The sequence below is a fragment of the Danio rerio genome, chromosome 9 (genome assembly GCF_052040795.2).
Source record: "Danio rerio strain M-AB ecotype USA chromosome 9, GRCz13ab, whole genome shotgun sequence".
Taxonomy (NCBI): domain Eukaryota; kingdom Metazoa; phylum Chordata; class Actinopteri; order Cypriniformes; family Danionidae; genus Danio; species Danio rerio.
This window is the reverse complement of record NC_141029.1, coordinates 1220084-1245000: the sequence shown is the minus strand read 5'-3', so window position 1 is coordinate 1245000 and position 24917 is coordinate 1220084. Positions and strand designations below refer to the sequence as shown.

General features: G+C 40.3%; 1 protein-coding gene across 27 annotated transcripts in view; it reads right to left on the bottom strand.

Annotated features, from left to right (window-relative positions):
• zmp:0000001200 overlaps positions 1-24917 on the bottom strand; it is a 107145-nt gene that overhangs the window by 70145 nt on the left and 12083 nt on the right. For 13 of the 27 annotated variants that reach the window (XM_087267288.1, XM_087267310.1, XM_087267293.1 and 10 more), the window contains exon 1: positions 7962-8137. The exons of the other annotated variants lie outside the window; for them this stretch is intronic. In XM_087267288.1, the coding sequence (XP_087123414.1) occupies positions 7962-8069 (108 nt within the window). In that variant the 5' untranslated portion in view covers positions 8070-8137. Of the gene's footprint in view, positions 1-7961; positions 8138-24917 lie in introns of those variants that run through there. 27 annotated transcript variants of the gene reach the window in all.

Sequence of the window (24917 nt, the reverse complement as noted above, 5' to 3'; positions counted from 1 at the left end):
ATATTTACAAATATAAACAGTGAATAAAAAGCAGGGTTGAGTAAGGTAATTACTGTTGTGTAATACTAATTGTAAGTGTAATGCCCATGCATTGAAATTAAGGCTCATGCACACTTTTGGCTCTTGCTTTTTACCAACATTTAACAGCCAGTGACTAAACAAGGGACACCAAAGTGATCGTGGATACAAATCAGCAAACCAGCAGGCGTAAAAAACCCTTATTTAAAAAGAAAATGCCTTGTGCTCGTTTCTTGATCAGTGTCCGAACACAAAGAGCTGTAAGAATGATTTATTGCTCATTTGGCATGGACATCACAATTACACTGGACAAACCAGAGGCATTTAAGGCCGTACTCACACTAGGTACAGTTGCCTCGAACCAGGCCAAAGCACGCTTGCCCCCCCTCCCGTCTTCCCCGACGGCCCGCACTCACACTCCAATCGGGCCTGAGCATGTTACATCATCGCTGCTGCGCTGTTCAGTGAGCGCTCTCGCTCAGCACAGTGGAGATTTCTCTAGTTATATCGTGTCAGTCGTTTGTTATGCAGTGACATGCAGTCAAATATTTCGCCAAACAGTCCTTAGGGTTGCGGTGACACGCAGTCAGATATTTCACCGAACAGATCCGCCACTTTTGGCGCTCATAAACAATCATAAAGCTCTCGTGCTGCAGGAATGAGGAGGTCTGCTGAAGGCGCACAGCTGTGGTGCAGTGAGGGGTTTGCGTCTTGAATAAACTACGGCAGTTTGCGTTCACTGAACAGTAAGAAAGATTAATAAATCCATATGAAACAGTCCCTTAAAAGTCACGTCTCGCTTTCAGTTTCGGGCTTTGGCGCGTTTTGCACTCACACACAAAGCCCAAGTGGGCACGGTTCGGATAGCATAGTGTGAGTGCGCCCTAAGTGTTTTAGCAGACTTGCTAATTCTCAACACCTGTCCAAGGGAGACTTGAAAATAAAATAAATAAATATGCACAACACTTTAATTCTTTATATAAATTTGCTATAAGGCAAAAGACGGCATGACCAAACAAACTAATAGCAGACTAAACACTGCTCTTCTGTTTAACAGCAAGATAAACACAACAGCGACTACAATAATGTGGACAGGAGAGGAATGGAGAGTAGCAAATAGGATTTAATGTCAAGTCTGAATTGTCATGACTTGCAAGTTCATTAAGAGCCATCTAACGGCAGGGCTGACTTTACATAACCATATGCACAAAAATCAAAAATCAGCCTGGGGTGTACGAGCCTTAATGTGCCATGTATGCACATTTTTAATGTGAAATTCTACTAATCTTCTACTAAAACTAATCTATTTACGCGAATACTTAATTTAGTTTTTGGTGTGAACCCAGCGTATTATAATACAAATCTGTGAATCTGAATCTGTGTCTGAAATGTAGTAAATATTTCTCATGCTCAGGTTAGTACTGTAGAATAGGGTTGGGCATCTAAGCTATAATGCCGATCCGATGCGCATCTTGATACAAAGAATACGATCCGATATATTAGCGATATATTTGTGACATATTGCGATGCAACACGATACGATTCACACCCATATCACGATACAATGCGATAATTCAGCACTAACTTATTAGATCAAGTTTATGAGATGATGTAAAAGAGGATGCTGTGCCATTGAATGAGTTTGATTATTTATTAACCAAGTAAAACCAAGACTTTTTTTTATAAACTGGCTCTTCTCTCAGAGCCAGAGTGTCAGTTTACAGTAGAGGGCCATTTTAGAACATATAGCACATATTATTTAAGTATTTTCAAGATAAACAGAATGTATAAGTGCAATATATATAAAATATATATATATTTGCACTCTTTCAACATAAAGGTCTGCCCGTGTATTTTACAGATGCGCAGCACATTTTGCAAACTGCATCTGTCCTGTCAAGTCGTCCATCCTTTTTGTAAAATCCATAATGTTGCCATACTTTAGATTTGAAACTCAGTGGGGAATAAAATATTTGTTTTGCTTCTCGCGCTTTCTGAGGGCGCACCACTAGCTTCATCCGCACACCTGATACACTGAGTTGTAGTGTAAGTGTACACATCCGCAAGTTCGTTGCTAAGGCTTACTTTATGTAGGTCGATTAAATTATGCCCCAAAAACAGGTTGACAACACTTGTTAATAAATAAAAAATACATTCTATATTAAAAATATAAGCTGTATCTTGGAAAAACCGATGCATCTCGCAAAAACCGATGCATCTCGATTTGCTTCCAAAATTTCATTCATCCTCTGCTGCTCTACCGATGCACTCGCATCGTGCACGCGCATGACCGCGTATCGATACATATCGGTTAATCTTCCCATCCCTACTGTAGAAAGTAGTGAACACTATGTAGGGACCCTGTAAAACACAAATCACGCACAAAGCTTTATCGGAGAAAAGTGTGGTGCAAGGACAGGAACTGAGAACTTCCAATGCAATGATCACATAATCATCGATAAATGCCCTGTCAGTGGCGAATCGCTTTGGTTTTGGATTGAATTTGATTGCATTAATGTTTAAGTTAAGATTTTTGCTTTTTGAACTGTGAATAAGGGAATACTGCTATAAAAATAACTCTGCTGTTTAAAGGGTTACTTCACATGCCAGAACTTTAGCAATACATTAGTTTCTGAATTCCTTGTTGAATTTTGTGTATAAGAATGTGATTAATTGCAGAACAAATATGTAATTATTTGTGATAAAAAACAAACACATTTTAATTGTTGAACAGCACTAATACAACTGCATTAGTGCAATTAAATAAGACGAAGGTTGATTTATAAAGCACAAAAATGAAATATTATTCCACAAAAACATCAGGAAAATTGAGATTCTCCATTGTGGCTGTACCTGTGACTTGGACTGAATGGTTTTGAACGTCTGACAAGTCAAACAAACTCTCCCAGATACATTCTCTCCTTTCTTGTAATGAAATAAACGGCTGATCTCTGAGGAATATGAGAATGTGTGTGTGTGTGTGTGTGTGTGTGTGTGTGTGTGTGTGTGTGTGTGTTTCCACTGATCATATATAGGAGGAATCTGGGAGTGTGTACGGCTGATAACAACAGAGTACACACACACACACACACACACACACACACACACGCACATCTGTGAGTGATATTGGTGGAATGACCTCAGAAGCGGGTCTCCATGGAGATAGAGTTGTTTTGATGATGATGTCATAATCAGATAAACCAATCGAAAGTCAGAATCACTGAACAGCAGCTTCACTGACTGAACATTAGATCCTCCAAACTACACATCATCAACCTGTGGAGTTATTTCATATTTCACTTATCATACTTAATTATATTTACTTTATTGTGTTATTTTTTTCCTATCGTCGGACATTGGAGATATCTCAGCTAAGTGGTGCCGACATAATAAACAATGTCCAGTGTTTGGCATTGTTCAGACGTCCCTGAAACAGATGAAATGGACATTGTATGAAACACTTCAGTTTAGGTGTTAAATAAACCACTAACTAAACATAACTACAAGCTACAGAGCAAGTTTATTTATTCATTCATTTTCCTTCGGCTTAGTCCCATATTAATCAGGGGTCGCCACAGCAGAATGAACCGCCAACAATTACAGAATATGTTTTACACTGCGGATGCCCTTCCAGCTGCAACGCAGTACTGGGAAACACCCATACACACTCATTCACACAAACACTACGGGCAATTTAGTTAATCAATTCCCCTAAAGCGCATGTGTTTGGACTGTGGGGGAAACCGGAGCACCCTTTTGTGTTCAACAGAGGAAAGAAACTCTTAAAGGTTTGAAACAAGTAATGAATGAATCTTCATTTGTGTGTGAGCTGTCCCTTTAACACACACATTTCAGACAGTCAGCGGTTTAATCTTTAACACACATATATGAGAGTGTGTGTTGCAGTCATATGACGGACATCTGATTTTATTGTGGAAGATGAAGGTAACTGCACACTTTACAGACAGTCATAACGAGTTTAACACCACACACTCACACTCTCGACACTTTCAGCACTGTTCACCATGACACACACAACCTCTTACACAGATTTTACTATGGTTTTAATATCCAATAGGTTGCTGTACATTACAGTACACTGCGGTCTGTCACCATTTCCTAATACTATTGAACACTATCTATCTAATTCATTCATTTTCCTTCGGCTTAATCCCTTATTGATCAGGGGTCGCCACAGTGGAATGAACCGCCAACTATTCCAGCATAAGTTTAACATAGCGGATGCCCTTCCAGTTGCAACCCAGTAATGGGAAACACCCATACACACTCATTCACACACACTCATTTACACACACTTCAGCTAATTTAGTTCATCAGTTCACCTATAGCGCATGTGTTGGAAACCGGAGTACCCGGAGGAAACTCCACACAGAAATGCCAACTGACCAGCCGGGACTCAAACCAGCGACCTTCTTGCTTACTGTGAGCCACCGTGCCACCACTATCTATCTCATACTATCTAATTTAATACTATTTTATTGATTCATTGTAATGGGTCGTCTGGTTTGATGGCAGATGTTTGCTGTACTTTACTTTTCTAAACAGCAAGTGGAAAACACACACACACACACACACACACCTTTGTTTATTCCTGGGAATGAGAGCAAGTCAGTGTTTGAACAGTTGTGTTGTGTTTAGAAAGTGTGTGTGTGTGTGCGTTTGTTTTTCTGTGCATGTATGTGTGTGTTTTTGCGTGTTTTCATGTTGCGTTTGTGTGTATATATTCATGTCTGAGGTGTGTTTTTATGTGTATTATGCATGTATTTGTGTATGTGTGTGTGTGTTTTTGTGTAATGTTGCTTTTCTGTGTTTGTGTGTGCGTTTTTGTTTATGAGCCTGTACGTAAGTGTGTGTATGTATTCATGTGTGTGTGTGTGTGTGTGTGTGTGTGTTTGTTTTTATGTGTTGTGTGTGTGTATATGTGTGTGTTTTTGTGTATTGTTGCTTGTCTGTGTGTGTGTTTTTGTGTATTGCTGCTTGTCTGTGTGTGTGTTTTTGTTTATGAACCTGTACGTAAGTGTGTGTATGTATTCATGTATGTGTGTGTGTGTGTGTGTGTGTTTGTTTTTATGTGTATTGTGTGTGTATATTTGTGTGTGTGTTTGTTTTTTTACACTGCTAAATTCAGAAACAGACACACACACACACACACACACACACACACACACACACACAGAAGCTCACATCAGTTTGCAGAGCAGCAGTGTATACACTATTTTACAGCAGTAGTGATGGTAAGCACGTGTGTATGTTTGTGTGTGTGTGTGTGTGTGTGTGTGTGTGTGTGTTTGTGTGTGTAAGATCTCTTTATAAGATATAAACACACAGTAACTCTCTCTGAAAGCAGATCTCTATTGTGTGAATAAAGCCGCTACACAAACAGAAGTCAGATTATGTGTGTGTGTGCGCGCGCTGTGACGGTGCTTCACACAATGTGAGTCTGGATTCAGACAATACACAAGAAATCGGAGATCTTTTAACCCTTAATAAAACACACACACACACACACACACACACCATGATAATCATCGGTTACAAATCGGAATGAACATCAGAATGAACCGCCAACTATTCCAGCATATGTTTTATACAGCGGATGCCCTTCCAGCTGCAACCCAGTACTGGGAAACACCCATACACACTCATTCTCACACACACACTCATACACTACAGCCAATTTAGTTCATCAATATAGCGCATATTAGGTATTAGGTATTTCAGCCCAGTTTAGATTAAATATGGGCAAAACATCAACTGGGTTCATTTGTTTGTTAAATTTAAAGAACTAAATTGATGCAAAGTTTGAAGTTTGTCCATATTTGACCCAGTTTGGGTTGAATTAAGCCAGCATTTTCTAGAGCGCAGTATGTGAACTTTTTGAGTCAGCTTTAGTGATGAAAGGCTGGCGATCAGTCCGACTCCAAATGGTGATCTTCATGTTGAAGAATTAATCAGCAAAATTGTGACGTTGTCATTTGGGGAATCAGGTTCTAGTTTCGTTTCATTGTTTAATAGTTAACAGCTTACTTTATGATAAAACTTTAAACACAACAGATTTACTTGCTTTTTAAAGTTTAGTCAACTTAATAGCTGGCGAGGCAGTGGCGCTGTAGGTAGTGCTGTCGCCTCACAGCAAGAGGGTCGCTGGTTCGAACCTCGGCTCAGTTGGCATTTCTGTGTGGAGTTTGCATGTTCTCCCTGCCTTCGTGTGGGTTTCCTCCGGGTGCTCCGGTTTCCCCCACAGTCCAAACACATGCGGTACAGGTGAATTGGGTAGGCTAAATTGTCCGTAGCGTGTGAATGTGTGTGTGTGGATGTTTCCCAGAGATGGGTTGCAGCTGGAAGGGTATCCGCTGCGTAAAAACTTGCTGGATAAGTTGGCGGTTCATTCCGCTGTGGCAATCCCGGATTAATAAAGGGACTAAGCCGACAAGAAAATGAATGAATGAACTTAATAGCTTAAAGTTACAACAGATTTACTCACTTTAAGTCACCTTAATAGTGCAGTTAAAACAGATTTACTCACTTTTTTAGGTAAAGTCAACTTAATAGTGCAGTTAAAACAGATTTACTCACTTTTTTAGGTAAAGTCAACTTAATAGTGCAGTTAAAACAGATTTACTCACTTTTTTAGGTAAAGTCAACTTAATAGTGCAGTTAAAACAGATTTACTCACTTTTTTAGGTAAAGTCAACTTAATAGTGCAGTTAAAACAGATTTACTCACTTTTTTGGGTAAAGTCAACTTAATAGTGCAGTTAAAACAGATTTACTCACTTTTTTTAGGTAAAGTCAACTTAATTGCTCAAAGTAACAACAGGTTTCCTCACTTTAAGTTAACTCAACTTAATAGTGCAAACAACAAGTTCACTCACTTTTTAAGTAAAGTCAACTAATCGCTTTGATAGCAACAGATTTACTCACTTTTTAAGTAAAGTCAATTGTGACGAGTCTCTTTGACCAACCCACTGATCAGCCGAAAGCGGGAAGGACAGAGACTCATCTGCTCAATTGGGAACACCTGAGTTCCCCTCTATAAAAGCCAGCAGTGTTGGCTTCTGGAGAGGCCGTGCTTTTGCGCCTGTTTGTTTTGTTTTGTTTCTTTTAAGCTTTGGTTAATCTTTGATCTTGGCTTACCTAAAGTGAGCACTTTATTATTCTTTAATGTTTAAATAAATACTTTTGGTACCAAACCATCTGGTGTATGTCCTCCCTTTAATTTTGTCATCGCCTTTGAGCCAGGTCGTGACATCAACTCAAGAGTGCAAAGCAACAACAGATATACTCGCTTTAAATAAAGTCAACTCAATAGTTACAACAGAGTCACTCACTTTTCAAGTGAAGTCAACTTGTCACTTTTAGGGTGAGTAAAGTCAAAGATAAGCAAACATTAAGTAAAGTCAACTTATAAGCTCAAAGTAACAATAGATTTACTCACTTTTTAAGTAAAGTCAACTTATAAGTAGCAACTGATTTACTCACTTTAAGATAAGTCTACTTAATAGTATGAAATAACACATTTACTCCTTTTTTAAGTAAAGTCAACTTAATAGTAAAGAGTTTCTAGAGTAACAACAGACTTACTTTAAATTCAACATGTCACTTTAAAGATGACAGATTTGTTTGTTTAAGTAAAGTCAACTCAAAGTAACAACAGATCCGCTCACTTTTTAAAAATGAAGTCACATTTAAAGCAACACATTTACTCACCTTTTTAAGTAAAGTCTACTTAATAGTACAAAGTAACGTCTATTACGCTCACAGGTTTACTCTTCTCTAGTAACTAACTCTTTTGACGGTGTATGAAACACACGATCAGGCATCTGACAGCAGCTTCAGAAAGCCACATCCTCCAACTAATCCTCTAACCCAGCACGAGTGTCTTCAGCTGCTCCTCGAGTGCCCTCAGTAGTGCACACTGACCTGTGGTGGTGTTTCAGCGTCCGGCTCGTCCTCCGGCACATATTTAAACTGCTGCGGAGACTCGATCACCAGCTCCCTTCTGGCTGATTTCCCTGAGCGGCTCTGCATGACTGAATGAACTCAGCAGCCCGCGGACGCTCCACACACACACACCCTCACACACACACACACTCACAGACTGGACTGAAGACTCACCTCAGCCTGCAGATCAACACACACACTTGCTCCTCCTACACACTCACATAGGTGGGTTTTTGTGAGTTGTGGGGACATTCCATCGGTTTTCATTGTGTTTCTACTGTACAGACTGTTTTCTATGATGGTTTTAGTGAGTTGTGGGGACATTCTTTTGTTCTCTGGTGTGTTTCTACTGTATAAACTGTTTTCAGTGTTGGTTTTTGTGAGTTACGGGGACATTCCATTAGTTTCCATTGTGTTTCTACTGTACAGACTGTATTCTGTGTTGGTTTTTGTGAGTTGTGGGGACAATATATTGGTCTCTGGTGTTTCTACTGTACAGACTGTTTTCTATGATGGTTTTAGTGAGTTGTGGGGACATTCTATTGGTTTCCATTGTGTTTCTACTGTACAGACTGTATTTTTTCCTCTCCCCCAACCTACACCTAAACCCTTTTTGTCTGTCTGAAATAAACTTATTCTGTGTGATTTATAAGCTATCTGAGAAACAGGGATCCTAATTGATCCTCGTTCATCTTTAATATGATTTCATTCATTCATTCATTCATTCATTTTCTTTTCGGCTTAGTCCCTTTATTAATCTGGGTTTGCCACAGCGGAATGAACCGCCAACTTATCTAACATATGTTTTATGCAGCAGATGCCCTTTCAGCCGCAACCCATCACTGGGAAACACCCATCCATTGAGTGTGTACGGGTGTTTCCCAGTACTGGGTTGCAGCTGCAAATCACATTATAACTGGACAGAAGGTTTAAGCATGTGTGTGTGTGTGTGTAGACAGTGGACACACCCTGTTTATTCATCTGCTAAGAGGGAATTCCACACACACACACACACACACACACAAAACAAACACACTGTTAACACTCCACAAAAGGACAGTGTGTGTGTGTGTGTGTGTGTGTGTGTCGTGTTATCTTTTACTATACTGAGCCATCAGGGGGAAGGTAAGGAACCAGCTGCGCACACACACACACACACACACACACACACACACACACACACACACACACACACAGAGAGAGAGAGAGAGAGAGAGAGACAGACATCTAGGCTTTCTTAAGTCTACTCTTCCCCAGGCTAGCCTGAGGACAGCACCTTACTCTGTGTTGATGTCTGTGTGTGTGTGTGTGTGTGTGTATGTGTGTGTGACAAGACATTTACCTCAGGCTGTGTAATTATGTGTGTAAGTGTGTGTGTAAGGTGTGTGTGTGACGGGACACAATGACTTAATGCTGTGATTTTACCTGAGGCTGTGCAAGTGTGTGTGTGAGCGTGCGTGTGTGTGTGAGTAAGAGAGATAGAGAAAGAGAGACAGTGCATGTGTGTGTGTGTGTGTGTGCGCGCTTGTTTGTGTATGTATGCGTGTGTGTGTATATCTGTGCATGCATGGGTATGTGTGTTTGTAAGGGAGTGTGTGTGCACATGCATGCGTATGTATGTGTTTATGTGTGTACATAAGTGAGTGTGTGTGTGTGTGTGTGTGTGTGTGTGTGTGTGTGTATGCAAGCGTGTGTGTGTGTGTATGTCTGTGCATGCATGGGTATGTGTGTGTTTGTAAGAGTGTGTGTGTGCATCCATGCATGTGTATTTGTTTATGTGTGTGCATAAGTGTGTGTGTGTGTGTGTGTGTGTTTGTGTGTGTTTATGTATGTACATAAGTGTGTGTGTGTGCGCACATGTGAGCATGCATGTGTGTGTTTAAGTGTGTATATAAGTGTGTGTGTCTGGTGTGTGTGTGTGTACGCATGCATGTGTATGTTTGCATGCATGTGTGTGTGTGCTTGTTTGTGTATGCATGCGCGTGTGTGTGTGTGTATGTCTGTGCATGCATGGGTATGTGTGTGTTTGTAAGAGTGTGTGTGTGCATCCATGCGTGTGTATTTGTTTATGTGTGTGCATAAGTGTGTGTGTGTGTGTTTGTGTGTGTTTATGTATGTACATAAGTGCGTGTGTGCGCGCACATGTGAGCATGCATGTGTGTATATAAGTGTGTGTGTGTGTGTGTGTGTGTGTGTGTGTGTGTGTGTACGCATGCATGTGTATGTTTGCATGCATGTGTGTGTGCGCTTGTTTGTGTATGCATGCGTGTGTGTGTATGTCTGTGCATGCATAGGTATGTGTGTGTTTGTAAGAGAGTGTGTGTGTGCGCATGAACGCATATATGTATGTGTGTGTTTATTTGTGTATATGATCGTGTGTGTGTGTGTGTGTGTGTATGTGTGCATGCATGTGTGTATGTGTCTGTGTGTGTGTGCAAGAGTGAGCGAGAAAGACAGCCCTCATATGGTTGACTGTTTTGAAACTGGCCTCAAAACTCAAGGTGCGTTCCAAATCGCATACTCATGCACTATCCTACGCCATGTTCATTCACTCATTACTATATGATGGTTTAAAAATCTACAGTGTTTACAAACATTTACTCTAGTATTTTTAAATGGGATGCTAAAAAAAGCAACCATTGGCACGCAGAATCTAGAAATACTATGGAAGTCAATGGCTGTTTATTGCCCATCATTGATGATTGCAGAATTGTCTTGTTTGCGTGAACTGTCCCCTTAAATCCAGCAGAGCACAGCCTCTTTACACACAGATGTTTGCTGTAGGCTGACTCCCTCTAAGACAGAGAGTTCACACTGACCCACGGAGAAACAAAAGGCAATTAACAGGCATTTGAGAAACACACACTCTGCACATAAACAAACCCTCAGTGTGTGTGTGTGTGTGCGTGTGTGTGTGTGTGTGTGTGTGGTTGTGTGTGTGTGTGTGTGTAAGCTCTCCGAGGGTCTGTTTTGGTGGAAGTGTGTGTTTTGTCAGCGTCCAGGTTACACCCTCCGCACGTTTCCTCATTCCTGCACTTACATGCGCCTGGATTACACAACTCATGTGATGATGAAGAGGTCAGAGGTCAGACTCAGGAAAACCCCCCAATCAGAGATCTAGAAAACACCCCCAGGGTTGCCAAGTCTACTGTTTTCCCGCACAATAGTGGTTTTCTTTTTTTGAAAATGCAATTTCTGGGAATTTCTATGAACAATAATAACCTTAAAGTAATATACAGGATTTCATCTATATATGACATGCGCATGTACAACATGGGCGGCACGGTGGCTCAGTGGTTAGCACTGTGGCCACACAGCAAGAAGGTCTCTGGTTCGAGCCCAGGCTGGGTCAGTTGATTGTTTCAGTGTGGAGTTTGCATGTTCTCCCTGTGTTGGTGTTTGTGTGTCCTCCAGGTGCTCCGGTTTCCTCCACAGTCCAAACACATGCGCTATAGGGGAACTGATCAACTAAATAGTCTGTACTGTATGTGTGAATTAGTGTGTATTGATGTTTCCCAGTGACAGGAGGACATCTGCAACATAGAACATATGCTGGATTAGTTGGCGGTTCATTCTGCTGTGGCAACCCCAGATTAATAAAGGGACTAATCCGAAAAGAAAATGAATGAATGAATGTATATACAATATAAACACTGTACTATAGTAGGGTTCAAAACACTATGGTATTTTTAAAATAAACACTCTAGTTATCAAATATATTGACTTTATTTTATTATGATTCTATTCGCTTGTAATTTGTGAGTGAGAAGTGTCTTGATAATAAGGTGAGTGAAAAATTGTACACGCATTTTCTACCAGTGTATTAACTACATGACAAAACTATTATTTTCACACACACACACACACACACACACACACACACACACACACAAACAAGAGATAAATGTAGCATTAATTAATGAAACACACTGATCACATTTGTATTTCCACACATGTAAAATAAAACACCAGTAAAGCATTACAGAAGAGCACTGCTGCCACCTGCAGGCACAACAGCACACTGCAGCTCAATTCATCTGAGCGAGTCTCTGCATGCTCAACACTCTACAACACACTCAGTTCCTGGAAGGCCCTGCATAGTTTACTTCCAACCCTGCTTCAACACACTTACCTACTGACCTTGTTCTAATATGCGGAAGTGCGGCAGTTTTTGTGATTGTTTTAGAACTTCCGATTCAGTCGCCTATGGGAGAAATGACTAGGAATAATAAACGTCAAAAAACGGTCAAACTACTCGCTCTACAAACAAAAGTTTGCATGACTATACAGACAAAGTAGAATAATATTCTGAGGAAATATCAGTCTGCAACATCAAGCAGCATTTTTAATGTCTAAAAATGAATGAGACCAGAAGTCTCGAGCCAAAAAGATTCAAATGGCAGCGCCCGCTCATCAGTGAAGAATAAGGTGAATAGGTTCCAAACAAAACTGAAGAACTCAATTCGTTTGATCAGGTGTGTTTAATTAGGGTTGGAACTAAACTGCAGAGCAGCGGCCCTCCAGGAACTGAGTTTGACACCTGTGCTCTACAATATCAAGGGTGTAGAATTGGCATGGACGCAGGGGACGTGTCCACACCAACTACTGAAACATCCCTACCAATAATTTAATCAACCTCAAAATATAATAATGCTCCGTCAAGCCTTAGAAACCAACATGTGCACAAAGTTCGCTACGAGGTCACCGTAACTCTATTAACCAAAGCTGTGCAATAGACCTTTTTCACAGCGGAATTGAACACCGGAAGCGCCCTTCGAAGCAGTGTATCGATATTTCCGGGTTCGCTATGAGTCGCAGAGACATGACAGCCTCGGGACAGCGGATGACTTTCTCACGGTCAACTTTGCCATAATTTGGACAAGAAGATGTTGTTCGGTGAATGTGTAAAACTGCCTTAATAAAACAGCTTTTAAAAGATGATACCGATTTGCAGAGTTTTTGCAGAAAACGTGTCTTACCGTTTGCAACATCAGGTTCCAGTAAGGTGCACAGCCAACAACATAAAATCTGCTCATTCAAGCCATTCGTAAGCTAGATTAACCTGGCTATTTAACATCCGGCAGGATGAGTTTAATGTCAGTAGTCCCGTCTGTAAACTGTGCTAACCCCCTCCTTCCTTTTTATTCAGAGTCAGATATAGTGAATGGCGAGGTAAGTTAGCTATACAGGCGAGTTGCTATCGGTTAATACATTACAGGTTGTTTAATGCTCGTGAGGTTTTCTCAAGTCTGGAAACACATTAGCTCCTACTCGTGGATAATATTCATTTTTATTATTTATTTAAAGAACAGAAAATAACATTTTACAATACAAAAATGTACATACCAGGGGGTAATTATAAATAAAATACAAATATACAAAATGTAATATAACATATGTAATAATGAAATACATTGTAGAGTTCACACATTTTAAAGTGGGTCGAGTTTCTTGTTTAGAGAGTTGATACTGGTATTGTACAAGCATATTTCAGTCATCAATACCTTAAAATCTGGTTTCATATTAGTAAATTTATATTTATGAATGTACAATTTTGTTAACAACATAAGCAAATTAAATAAATAAAACTATTTTCCTCTAGATTAGGATAATCAAGTAAAGCCCAAATGTACATTTATCCATAATGAAAGAGGTTGAACACAAAAGAATCATTATTAATACATTTTGCAACTCACCCCATAAGCTGACTATGTACAATGCCAAAATAAGTGTAAAACTGTCTCCTCATATTCGTTACAAAAATACAATTTACATCAATCCCACTTTTAAATTTTTGCAAACAATGTTTTGCTGGATAAAACCTGTGGATGAGTTTATAGGATATTTCTTTAATTCTATTTCTAACATGATATTTCTGTGGTAACAGCCACACTTTTCTTCAATTCACCCTTTAATAAAGACATATAATAAAATTGAATATAAGGTACAGTAATGATTTCTTTTTGGAAAAGAGTATGAATATCTCTATCATTACTCTTGGTATTTAGTAAAACAAAATTTGCCGACATAAGATTTAGTAATATCAAAAGATGAAGCATCAGAAGGATGGTCTTATTAATACCTCTAAATAACATAAATGAATAACATGTCTCTGCAGGAATTGAACCAATAACAGTTGAAAACTTGCTGGGTTTTGTAATATTTTGATTTTGTAATAAAGGACTTCATTGTAAGAAAAGTTTACCATCTTTATTATATAACTGACTAAACAAATAATTTTACTGTCAAACCAATTAAAAAAAAAGAGATTTGCATTTGTATGAACTGTCTATTATTCCAAAATAACAACAATGTAGGGATAAATCATGCTTATAGATTAATGACCATGATGAGCACTTGTTTGTGGAAGGCAGATAGTTTAACTGGAGTTTTGTCTATATTATAATTACTCATCAAAATAAACCATAGACCACCAGTCTTTAATGAAACATGATAATCTCCGCTTTGAAGTGCATACAGCATACGAGCGTACTCCCACATATAACTTGAAACAGCATTTAACCCCCTTTAATATTGTCATCCATGTCATCCACATTTCCCTGTCCTTCGTCTTTCGGGAGATCGTGGTCATTAAAGTAAGAGTGTCGTTTTTGAGTTAGAGCAGCTGGGAAAGCAGCAATCACAACGATGAGATGACCCTGCCATTCTTTCTTGCTCCGTCGCATTGAAACCGGATGTTGTGGTACACTGCTTCGCTTACCGGAACCAGGAAGTGTGAAAAAGGCCTATTAATTCAGTTTCAATTTTCCTCCCGGGAGACAGAGCTCTTCACCCTATCTATAAGGGTGCACCCTGCCACCCTGCGAAGGAAACTCGGCCGCTTGTATCCGAGATCTTGTCCTTTCAGTCATGGTACAGCAGCAAAGATTCTTGATTATGTTTCTTGGAGTAAGAGTATAGTTCCTAACCATATTATCCTTAAAAATAACAACTTTTAATTCTTCGTCAAAACTATTTGGCCAATTGAACGAGATGCTAATGGTCTAATCTGATTCAATGATCTATGCTAAGCTAAGCTAAACGATGAAAAAGATGAGTGAAGTGGTGATCTGGACTCTGGACAGGAGAGAGGAGCCGCTGAGGTTGAAGGTTATCACATCAGTTCACACATCCAGCAGAACCACACACACACACACACACACACACACACACACACACACACACACACACACACACACACACACACACACACACACACACACACACACCCTTCCTGTGAAGGAAACACATTTAGCCCATTTATAGAGTCGAATCTGATGCTGTTTCCTGAACCCTGAGAGATAACACACATCAAACACACTTATCTACCACTACCAGCACACACACACACACATACACACACACACACACACAACACTGCAGAGGACAGATCTTAATCACATCTCACATTTTTTGAGTGTGTGTGTGTGTGTGTGTGTGTGTTTCTGCCAGCTTACTCTCACTATCAGGTGTCAACAACACACATACACTGCAGCAGGGCTACATGTGAAATCAATGTGTGTTTGTTTAGCGAGTGCACACTGTTATTGTTTAGGTGGACAATTAATCTGTGCAAAAGAAGTGTTTGTTATGTTTCAATCTTCAGTCCGAGCATCTGCCTCTGCGATGTTGAGTGCAAACAACGCTCCCATTTCTGTGTCCGTGTTGTTGTTTACAGTGAAGGCTGGCCTGCTGTCTTCCGGTATTGTTAAAGTCGTGTGTTATAGTCACGTGATAGGGGCTTGAGGATTAAGGTAAGGATACGCAATGACACATAAGCCCCAATCAGGTAGCGAATCTCAGCAGCCCCGCCTCCGTTTTCAGATGTCGCCGTTTTCCCTCATCCACACTGAGACGGAGCAGCAGTGTTTCAGAATGAAAACAGCCTCTCCAGCGTTTCCAAAACGCTCCGTTTTTGGTGCTCGAAAACTCCCGCGTAGTGTGGACGGATGGCGTAACCGTAGCAAAACTTATCTGTTTTCAAACTAAAACGTATTAGTGTAAACGGGGCGATCACTATCTGTTCATCAGCTTCAACAGTAGGAGAGTTCTCCAGATCTACCTGAGCTCAAACTCCCCTCTCGCCTTGCAAGTGGGAGGGAGCCCCGGGCTCAAGGATCTTATAAGCTCAGGGCTCTCTCCCGGGCAGCATGCCAAACACGCTTTATAATCAATCATCAGCTGAGTGTCAACTCTTGAATAGCTCTATTTGGGAAGAATTCATTCATTTTTAGATAGATCGGATTAATTACATGCATATATAAATACAACAGAGCAGAGATAACAGTGAAATACACGGTGCTTTATGGCTTATGGACTCTAACAAAAAAAAAAATTGTAATATTGTTCAAGAAAATCGTAATAGGTTTCTTTTGCCCATAACGCACAGCCCTAATCAATAACCAAAAGCAAGACTGTATTGTGTATTTAAATACTCCAGCATCAATACTCATTGAAATGTCAACATTTTTGACAACACTACATCAGATGACAGGATAATGTAGAGTACATAAAGCAGTCTTCAGGTCATCAGTCTGCTCTGTGAGACGCAGACAGGAACCCACAAAACCCAAAACCACTGAATAAACCTTGATTTGACTGATCTGAGAGCAGCGAGTGTGTCTTTATCTGGCGGGCGGAGGAGGCTCAGCATTTCCCAGTCCTGACATAACGGGCTTTCTTGTGTTTCCCAGAGCGCTGTGGTCAGAGCTCCACCTAAATATAAATCAACACCATCCAGAAAAAAAGTAAAGATGTCGTAATGCGGTCACTGCTTTAAACATTACTTTAGGAACAATTAATCAATTTATAGTAAAACAAATCGGACCGGAAAATACATATTTGGTTTGTTATTTAACCCTTTATACCACAAAATAATGTAAATAAAAGTTATGTGAAAAATTAAATAAACGAAAACTAAGATGTATACTATATTCTAATTTAAAATAGCTATATAATATATATATATTTTAAAAGTCTTTCAAAATGTTTTAACTTTTCAGACAGGTTTAACTGTGATCACCAATATGGTTTGGTTTCATATTTATGTAAACGACTATATAAATGTATCAGAAAATTGATTTGTATTATCATGAACTGTAGTTAATTATTTATTTGAATTATTTTTAATGTTTATTTTATTAAAATTATTATCATTTTTATTTTGTTATTATTTTATTCTTTTTATTTAGCATTTATTTATTATTATTATTATTTTCCATTTTGCTATATTTTTTATCTTGATTGTACAAAATGTTTTGTTAAAGCAAATAAATGTTGATAATAATAAAAAAAGTTATATATATATATATATATATATATATATATATATATATATATATATACACATATATACACACACATATATATATATATATATATATATATATATATATATATATATATATATATATATATATATATATATATATATATATTATTTTCATCATTACATTATTAATAATATTAATGATAGTTATAACAATAGAAATAATTAATATCAGAGTGATTTTTGAAAGATCATGTGACTCCTCTATGTGATGACTGAAGTAATGAAGCTGAAAATTCCTCATTAAAATCACTGGAATAAATTATCAAATTAAATAATAAACTACTTTTGAACAGTTATTTTACAGTGCAATAACATTTCACAATGTGGGCATCACGGTGGCGCAGTGAGTAGCACAATCGCCTCACAGCAAGAAGATCTCTGGTTTGAGTCCCGGCTGAGTCAGTTTGTATGGAGTTTGCATGTTCTCCCCGTGCTGGTGTGGGTTTCCTCCAGGTGCTCCAGTTTCCCCCACAAGTCCAAACACATGCGCTATAGGGGAATTGATGAACTACATTGACCGTATGTGTATGAATGAGTGTGTGTGGGTGTTTCCCAGTATTGGGTTGCAGCCGGAAGGGCATCCGCTGTGTAAAACATAGCCAAAAGTACCATACTCAGAAACACCTGTCGATTATTCATGATAATTCATGTAAAAACCACATTTACATGTTAGTAGCCAACATTTGCAGATCAGTGCATCAATCTGGCCACGTGCTGAGCAACTGATTGAGGAATGAGGGAAGAGCTTTAACAGAGGATGGAGATTTGATGATTGTGCAGAGGGAAATACAGAGTAAATATGACCTTTGCTCACTGCTGGTGATTTCACAAAGTCCATAAGCTTCTGTGTTATAACACACACAAACACACACACACACACACACACACACATGCACTTTAAGCAGCAAATCAAACACACACGCCACAGAGTAGAGTGCAGTGAGTGAGAGAGAGAGGCTCAGATGCATAATACATCATTCATTCATTTTCTTTTTGACTTAGCCCCTTCATTCATCAGAGGTCACCGCAGCGGAATGAACCACCAACTTATCCAGCACATTTTTAACACAGCGGATGCCCTTCCAGCTGCAACCCAGTACTGGAAAACACCCACACACACTCATTCTCACACACACACACACACACACACACACACACACACATACACACACTCATACACTACAGCCAATTTAGTTAATCGATTCCCCTACAGTGCATGTGTTGGAAACCGGAGCACCCGGAGGAAACCCATGCCAACACGGGGAGAACATGCAAACTCAAAAGCACAGAAATGCCAACTGACCCAGCTGGGGCTCGAACCAGCGACCTTCCTGCTGTGAGGCCACAGTGCTAACCACTGAGCCACCGTGCCGCCCATACATTAGACAAAATAATGTGTGTGTGTGTGTGTGTGTGTGTGTGGGTTTGGTTGTTTGTGTCTGTACTTGTGTGCATATCTGTATGTGTGTGTATTTGTATGAAGGTGTATGTTTGTGTGTGTATTTTTATGAATGTGTACACTTGTGTGTACATATAAGTTTGTATGGTTGTCTGTGTGTGTTTGTGTCTGCATCTGTATCTGTTTGCATATGTCTATGTTTGTAAGTGTGTGTGTGTACGTTTGTGTGAGTATGTTTGTCTGTGTGTGTTTGGTTGTTTGTGTCTGTACTTGTGTGCATATTTGTATGTTTGTGTGTGTATGTGTTTGTGTATTTATATGAATGTGTGTGTGTGCTTATGTTTGTGTGTGTATGTTTTGATTGTCTATGTGTGTATGTGCATCTTTGTGTGTGAATGACTGTGTTTGTGTGTGTGCATATGTGTATATCTGTGTGTATGTACTGTATGTGTGTGCGTATGTTTGTTTGTGTGTGTGTATTTCTATGATTGTGTGTGCATATGAGTTCTTTGTATGTATGCATGTTTATATATGTATGTTTGTGTGTGTGCGCATGTGTGTCAGGTGTGTGTTTTGTCCCATCAGTGGAGGATCTCAGGTGTTCAGGTGTTTGTGTATTGTATACGTGTCGGCTGCAGGCTCAGCTCTGCTGGAGGATCTTTAAGCTGCTGTTCTTGTCTGACGTCTGAAATCTGACACTAAACATTCCTCAAATATAGATCCGCTCTTCCCGTAACCGGTTTCAGCTCCTCCTGTCATCATCACATCACAATAGATCATCAAAGCCAGTCTCTCCATACAGTAATATATCCTGAGGTCTGTGTACATTCAGTCTCTGGCCACTTTATTGAAAAGCATTATTAATTATCATACGCTAGCAAAAATAAACACTGTACATTAAGATTTCCCACAGACTTTAATAAACACTGGCCAATGACTCTACATGTTGGTGCTGTGCAATTACAGTCAAGTATTTGCATTTAGTTTGCATTTAGTGTACGTTTCCTTTTACTGTAACACCATTATCTCCAAACCCATCTTCTCCAGTACACCAAACACTAACTATACCTCAGCCTCATTAGCAGAACAAGTGGGAAAATCCCAGAACAACACAACGTTACGGCCTCAGTCCATCATTTGTCATCATTTATTTACACTTAAAATATGACATTTGCTGTTTATTCAGGCTACTTACTTATAATGAGCTGAAACAACACAGTTAAGTCATTCATTCATTCATTTTCCTTCAGCTTAGTCCCTTTTTGAGCAGGGTCGCCACAGCAGTATGAACCACCAACTATTCCAGAATGTTTTACGTAGCGGATGCCCTTCCAGCTGCAACCCAGTACTGGGAAACACCCATTCACACAAACACACACACACACACACACACACACACACACACACACTCATACACTACGGCCAGTTTAGTTTATCAATTCACCTATAACACATGTGTTTGGACTATAAATGACTGATAGACCCGCCCTTAATGACTGATAGCTCCACCCTAAATGACTGATAGCTCCACCCTAAATGACGAATAGCCCCACCCTAAAAGAAGGATAGCCACGCCCTAAATGACTGATAGCTCTGCCCTAAAAAGCTGATAGCTCCACCCTAAATGACTGATAGCTCCACCCTAAATGACGAATAGCCCCACCCTAAAAGAAGGATAGCCACGCCCTAAATGACTGATAGCTCTGCCCTAAAAAGCTGATAGCTCCACCCTAAATGACTGATAGCTCCACCCTAAATGACGAATAGCCCCACCCTAAAAGATGGATAGCCACGCCCTAAATGACTGATAGCTCTGCCCTAAAAAGCTGACAGCTCCACCCTAAATGACTGATAGCTCCACCCTAAATGACTGATAGCTCCACCCTAAATGACTGATAGCTCCACCCTAAATGACTGATAGCTCCACCCTAAAAGGTTGACATCCCGGCCCTAAAAGACTGATAGCCCCACCCTTAAAAGCTGATAGCTCCGCCCTAAATTACTGAGAGCTCTGCCCTACAAGGCTAATAGCATTTTGTGTGCATGTAGTTGTGTATGTGTGCATTTTTGTGCATGTGTGTGCGTGTAATTGTTTATGTGTGTGTGTTTGTGTAATTGTGTATGTGTATTTTGTATGTGTGCGTGTGTGCATATTGTGTGTGTGTGTGTGACAGAGATAGAATAGGAAGTGTGTGGGAAATAATCCTGGTTTACGACTGCATCTCTGAGACAAGTCTAAACTAAACCCATGAGCAAACCCAAGACAAATATTACTGAGAGAAATCACCCCGAGTGTGTGTGTGTGTGTGTGTGTGTGAACATGTATATGCGTGCACATGTGTGTGTGTGGATACGTATGCGTACGTGCATCTGTGTGTTCTGTCTGCAGCTTATTCACACTGTCTGTATGTACAGAATGTGTATATGTGTGGTGTGAGTGTGTATTGTTGTGGTGCATATGTGTGTGTGTGTGTGTGTGTATTTGTGAATGTGTATATGAGTGTTTGTACATGTGTGTATATATGTGCCCATGTGTTTGTGTCTAGGTGTTTTTGTGTAAACAGTATATGTGTGTGTGTGTGTGTGTGTGTGTGTGTGTGTGTGTGTGTGTGTGTGTGTGTGTGTGTGTGTGTGTGTGTGTGTGTGCATTTGTGTGTGTGTATGTATGAGTGTATATGTACATGTGTGTGTATGAGTGAGTGTGCGCATTCTGTGTCTGTGTATGAGTGTGCATGTGTGTATGTCTGAGTTTTTACATAATTTGTGCATGTGTGCGTTAGTGCGGGTCAATGCATGTGTGCATTTGTGTGTGTGTGTGTGTGTGTGTGTGTGTTCACGCGTGTGTATGAGTGTACATTTATGTGTGTGTGTGCATAAATTTGTGTGTATGACTTCATTATGTGCATGTATGAGTGAGTGTGTGCCTGTCTGCATCCACATCTGTATGTCTTCCTGTGTGTGTGTGTGCGTGCGTGTGTCTACGTGCATGTCTGTGTTCATGCGTGCATATGTGTGAAGCAGTGCTCATCATGTCTCCGGTGGGCAGCTGTAATGTGATCTGTATGTGTGTGTGTGTGTGTGTGTTTTTGAGGAAGGAAGTGGCGTCAGGAGGTCACACACTCTGAACAATGCAGTTTTAACACTGGCAGAGGAATCAGTGTGAACCAGGATGAGCAGCCAGTCCCTCAGGTCCACCTCCTGCCCACTGTACACACACACACACACACACACACACAGGACGCTCAGAGTCCAGTGGTAATATCAGCAGGACATGCTCGGCTGTTCACAGGAGTTTGGTCCTGCACTGATTGGACAGAATGATGGCCAATGGAGCCTTTTCACACAGAACTGGTCATAGTAGAGCGCAGTGAATGGGAGAGTGCAACAAATCATTACTTTACAATCCTGTTAGCAAGGCTTTCAGAAAGAGGAAAACAATAGTGTGAGACTGCCAAAATTTTCATTGGCCCCACCAAAATAAAAAAAATAAAAGGTTAATAGTTATTTCTTAGCCACATATTTTAAATAATGTGGCAAAATAATGTCTGTAGCTGCGTCCCAAATGGCACACTATACACTATGCACTCATGCACTATGTACTTATGCACTTACACACTCAACAGGGTAGTATATGTATGTAGTGTCGTCCCAAATGCCACACTAATGTTTTTTTACTAAGCGGAAATTCAAACCGTTTCCCTGATGACGTTTGACAGTCGCCAAATCAGTGAAATAAACGACCCAATTATCAAATAATACCTGCCGTGAGTGTTGCCGCATTCACCATCGGGAGGCGCTATAATCACTCTCGTAGGAGAATTTTGCTTTCACCATCCAAAATAAATAAAGTTATTCAACATGTGCGTCCGATAGCTCCGCCCCCTCCGCTACGTAAGCAAACCTGCAGTCGTTGAGTGTGTGAAGTGTCCATCATCACACACTTCACTTTAGCGGCTGAATGAGTGCATCATCCGGGTAATTAAAGTGCACTTATTATTATTAGAGTTTTCAGTGTGAACACACTACTTACACTATTTATGCTACAAAATGGCGTAGAATAGTGCATAAGTATGCGATTTGGTACGCAGCTTGTCATTCTGGCCACACAAGAGTAACAGCGCCATTATGGTCCAGTGGTCAGCACGTTGCATTACGCCATCATGAACCGTGTTCGATCCTCACCTGAGTAACTCTTTTTTATTTTTATTGTCAAGACATATAAAACTGTAGGGATGTTGAATATTTGAAGTTCTAAAGCAGCTGTTTTCTTGAAAAAGGCCTGATAGTGTCATTAGAAACTGAATTGGAAATGACCTTATTTGAATACAGTCAGTCGTGAACTGAGGTGGGCCGGTCTTAGGGTGCTTTCACATCTACACTTTTGTTTGGGAACGTGTCTCGTTTGCCCAGTTAGCGTGGTTCGTTTGGCATATGTGAACAGGGCAATCGCGATTTGTTCCGCGCCAAATCAATCGCTCCGAGATCGCTTGAGTGAGGTGGTCTCGGCTCGATTGAAACGAACCCTGGAGCGGTTCGATTGCAGTGAGAAAGCGATCCGATCCGAGCGCGGTTATATCACAGTGTTTTATGGATATGTAATAGGCATACAGCTATATGAAGAGAGAATTATGAGTAGGGCGGGAAGTTTCGCGAGTGTCCGGATGCCCGCAAACGAGTAATCTCACGTCTTCCTCCCGGTCCTCAAATAGGCATCGTCGCGCACCCTTCTCACCCCTCCCCACCGCGTCTCTCCTCAGACACGTCGCGCGCGCACCCTGTCAATCACCACCAAACCACCACCTCTCCTGACAGCTGAGCGGGACGCTGCAAAATAAACCCTGACACTCTGACCAGTGTGAGGAGAGTTTACTCACGTGACTTGTTTTAGCTCTTTTGGTTCGATTAGAAACTTTGCAGTGTGAAAGCGAACCGCTCCAAGAGCAAAGAGCAACACTGTAGCATTTGTAATCTCTGTGTCAGAACAACTGAATCGATTCACAGGTGTGAACGCACCCTAATGCTTGAAACTCCAGGGATGAAAAGGAGTCCCACTCCGGCCCTGGCTTGGCTTGTGATGTGCATTATGGCACAAGCACGGAGCTTCCAGCTCTTGTTATTTAAGGAATGCATGACTTCCAGTGCAGTCTTCTGCGTGTCTTCACAGGTGTGTGGCTGAGTGTGTGTGATGACGTCATAAACCAGGTATGTGTGTGCAGATTTATTACTGACTTAAGGGCAAACTAAACCCTGAATGATTTCAGCACATCCTGACTGTGTGCTGAAAATGATGTCGGGTTTATTATGAAAGCACACTTCACAGCAATTATGATGAGTTAATTATGACATGTATTTGATGTGACAACACAAACTCCTGACACACACACACAACACTTTAGCGAAGTGTTTTTACTAGATGTGCTTATTAAACGAGACTTGTGTTTGTGGTGAAACTGCGTGTGAATGTTGGATGTAAACACTACTGTTTGCTTTGGGTTTCCGCTAAGAGCTGCTAATGAACAAAGTCCAGCAGATGAGGATCTGTGATGAGTGTGAAGCACAGCAGAATTGAGCCCTGAAATACTGCTTTTACTGACCACGAGATGCAGTGTGTGTTGATGTCAGCATGAGTATTCCTGTATATCAGATTCCTGAAGTAAAAACACACTCATTTTCTCTGATATTTAGCAATTACTTAATATTACCCTTTTTTACAATATGTAAAATGCGTCTCTGCTGTCTCTAGAGAGTGTGTGTGTTTTAGTTTGAGCTCAAAATAGCACACAGATAATGTTCATAACTCTCTGAAACTGACCCTTTCAGGCTTTGATCCTAATTGTGGTGTTTTGGTGACTGTCGCTTTAAATGCAAATGAGATAGTCCTCTTTTCAGAAGAGGGCGGAGCTACAGATGCCTGTGTGTCAGCAGAGTGGCAGATTCTAAACTCTAATGGCTAATGGACAGACAGCTGCTCCTCACTCAGGGCTGTTGTTGATGCTAATGAGGGAGAGATGTACACAAGTGGGCGGGGCTTTCTCCATCTGATGACATCATACAAAGGAAGAATGTCAATCAAAGTGTTTCTGTTTCTGTTTTGATCAAGTCTGATTAGAACAAACACAAGTAATTCATCTTTACCATTAGAGGATGGAGATATTCACACACTGCTGACACACAACCACTTATAAAAGTGATTTTTGCATAACAG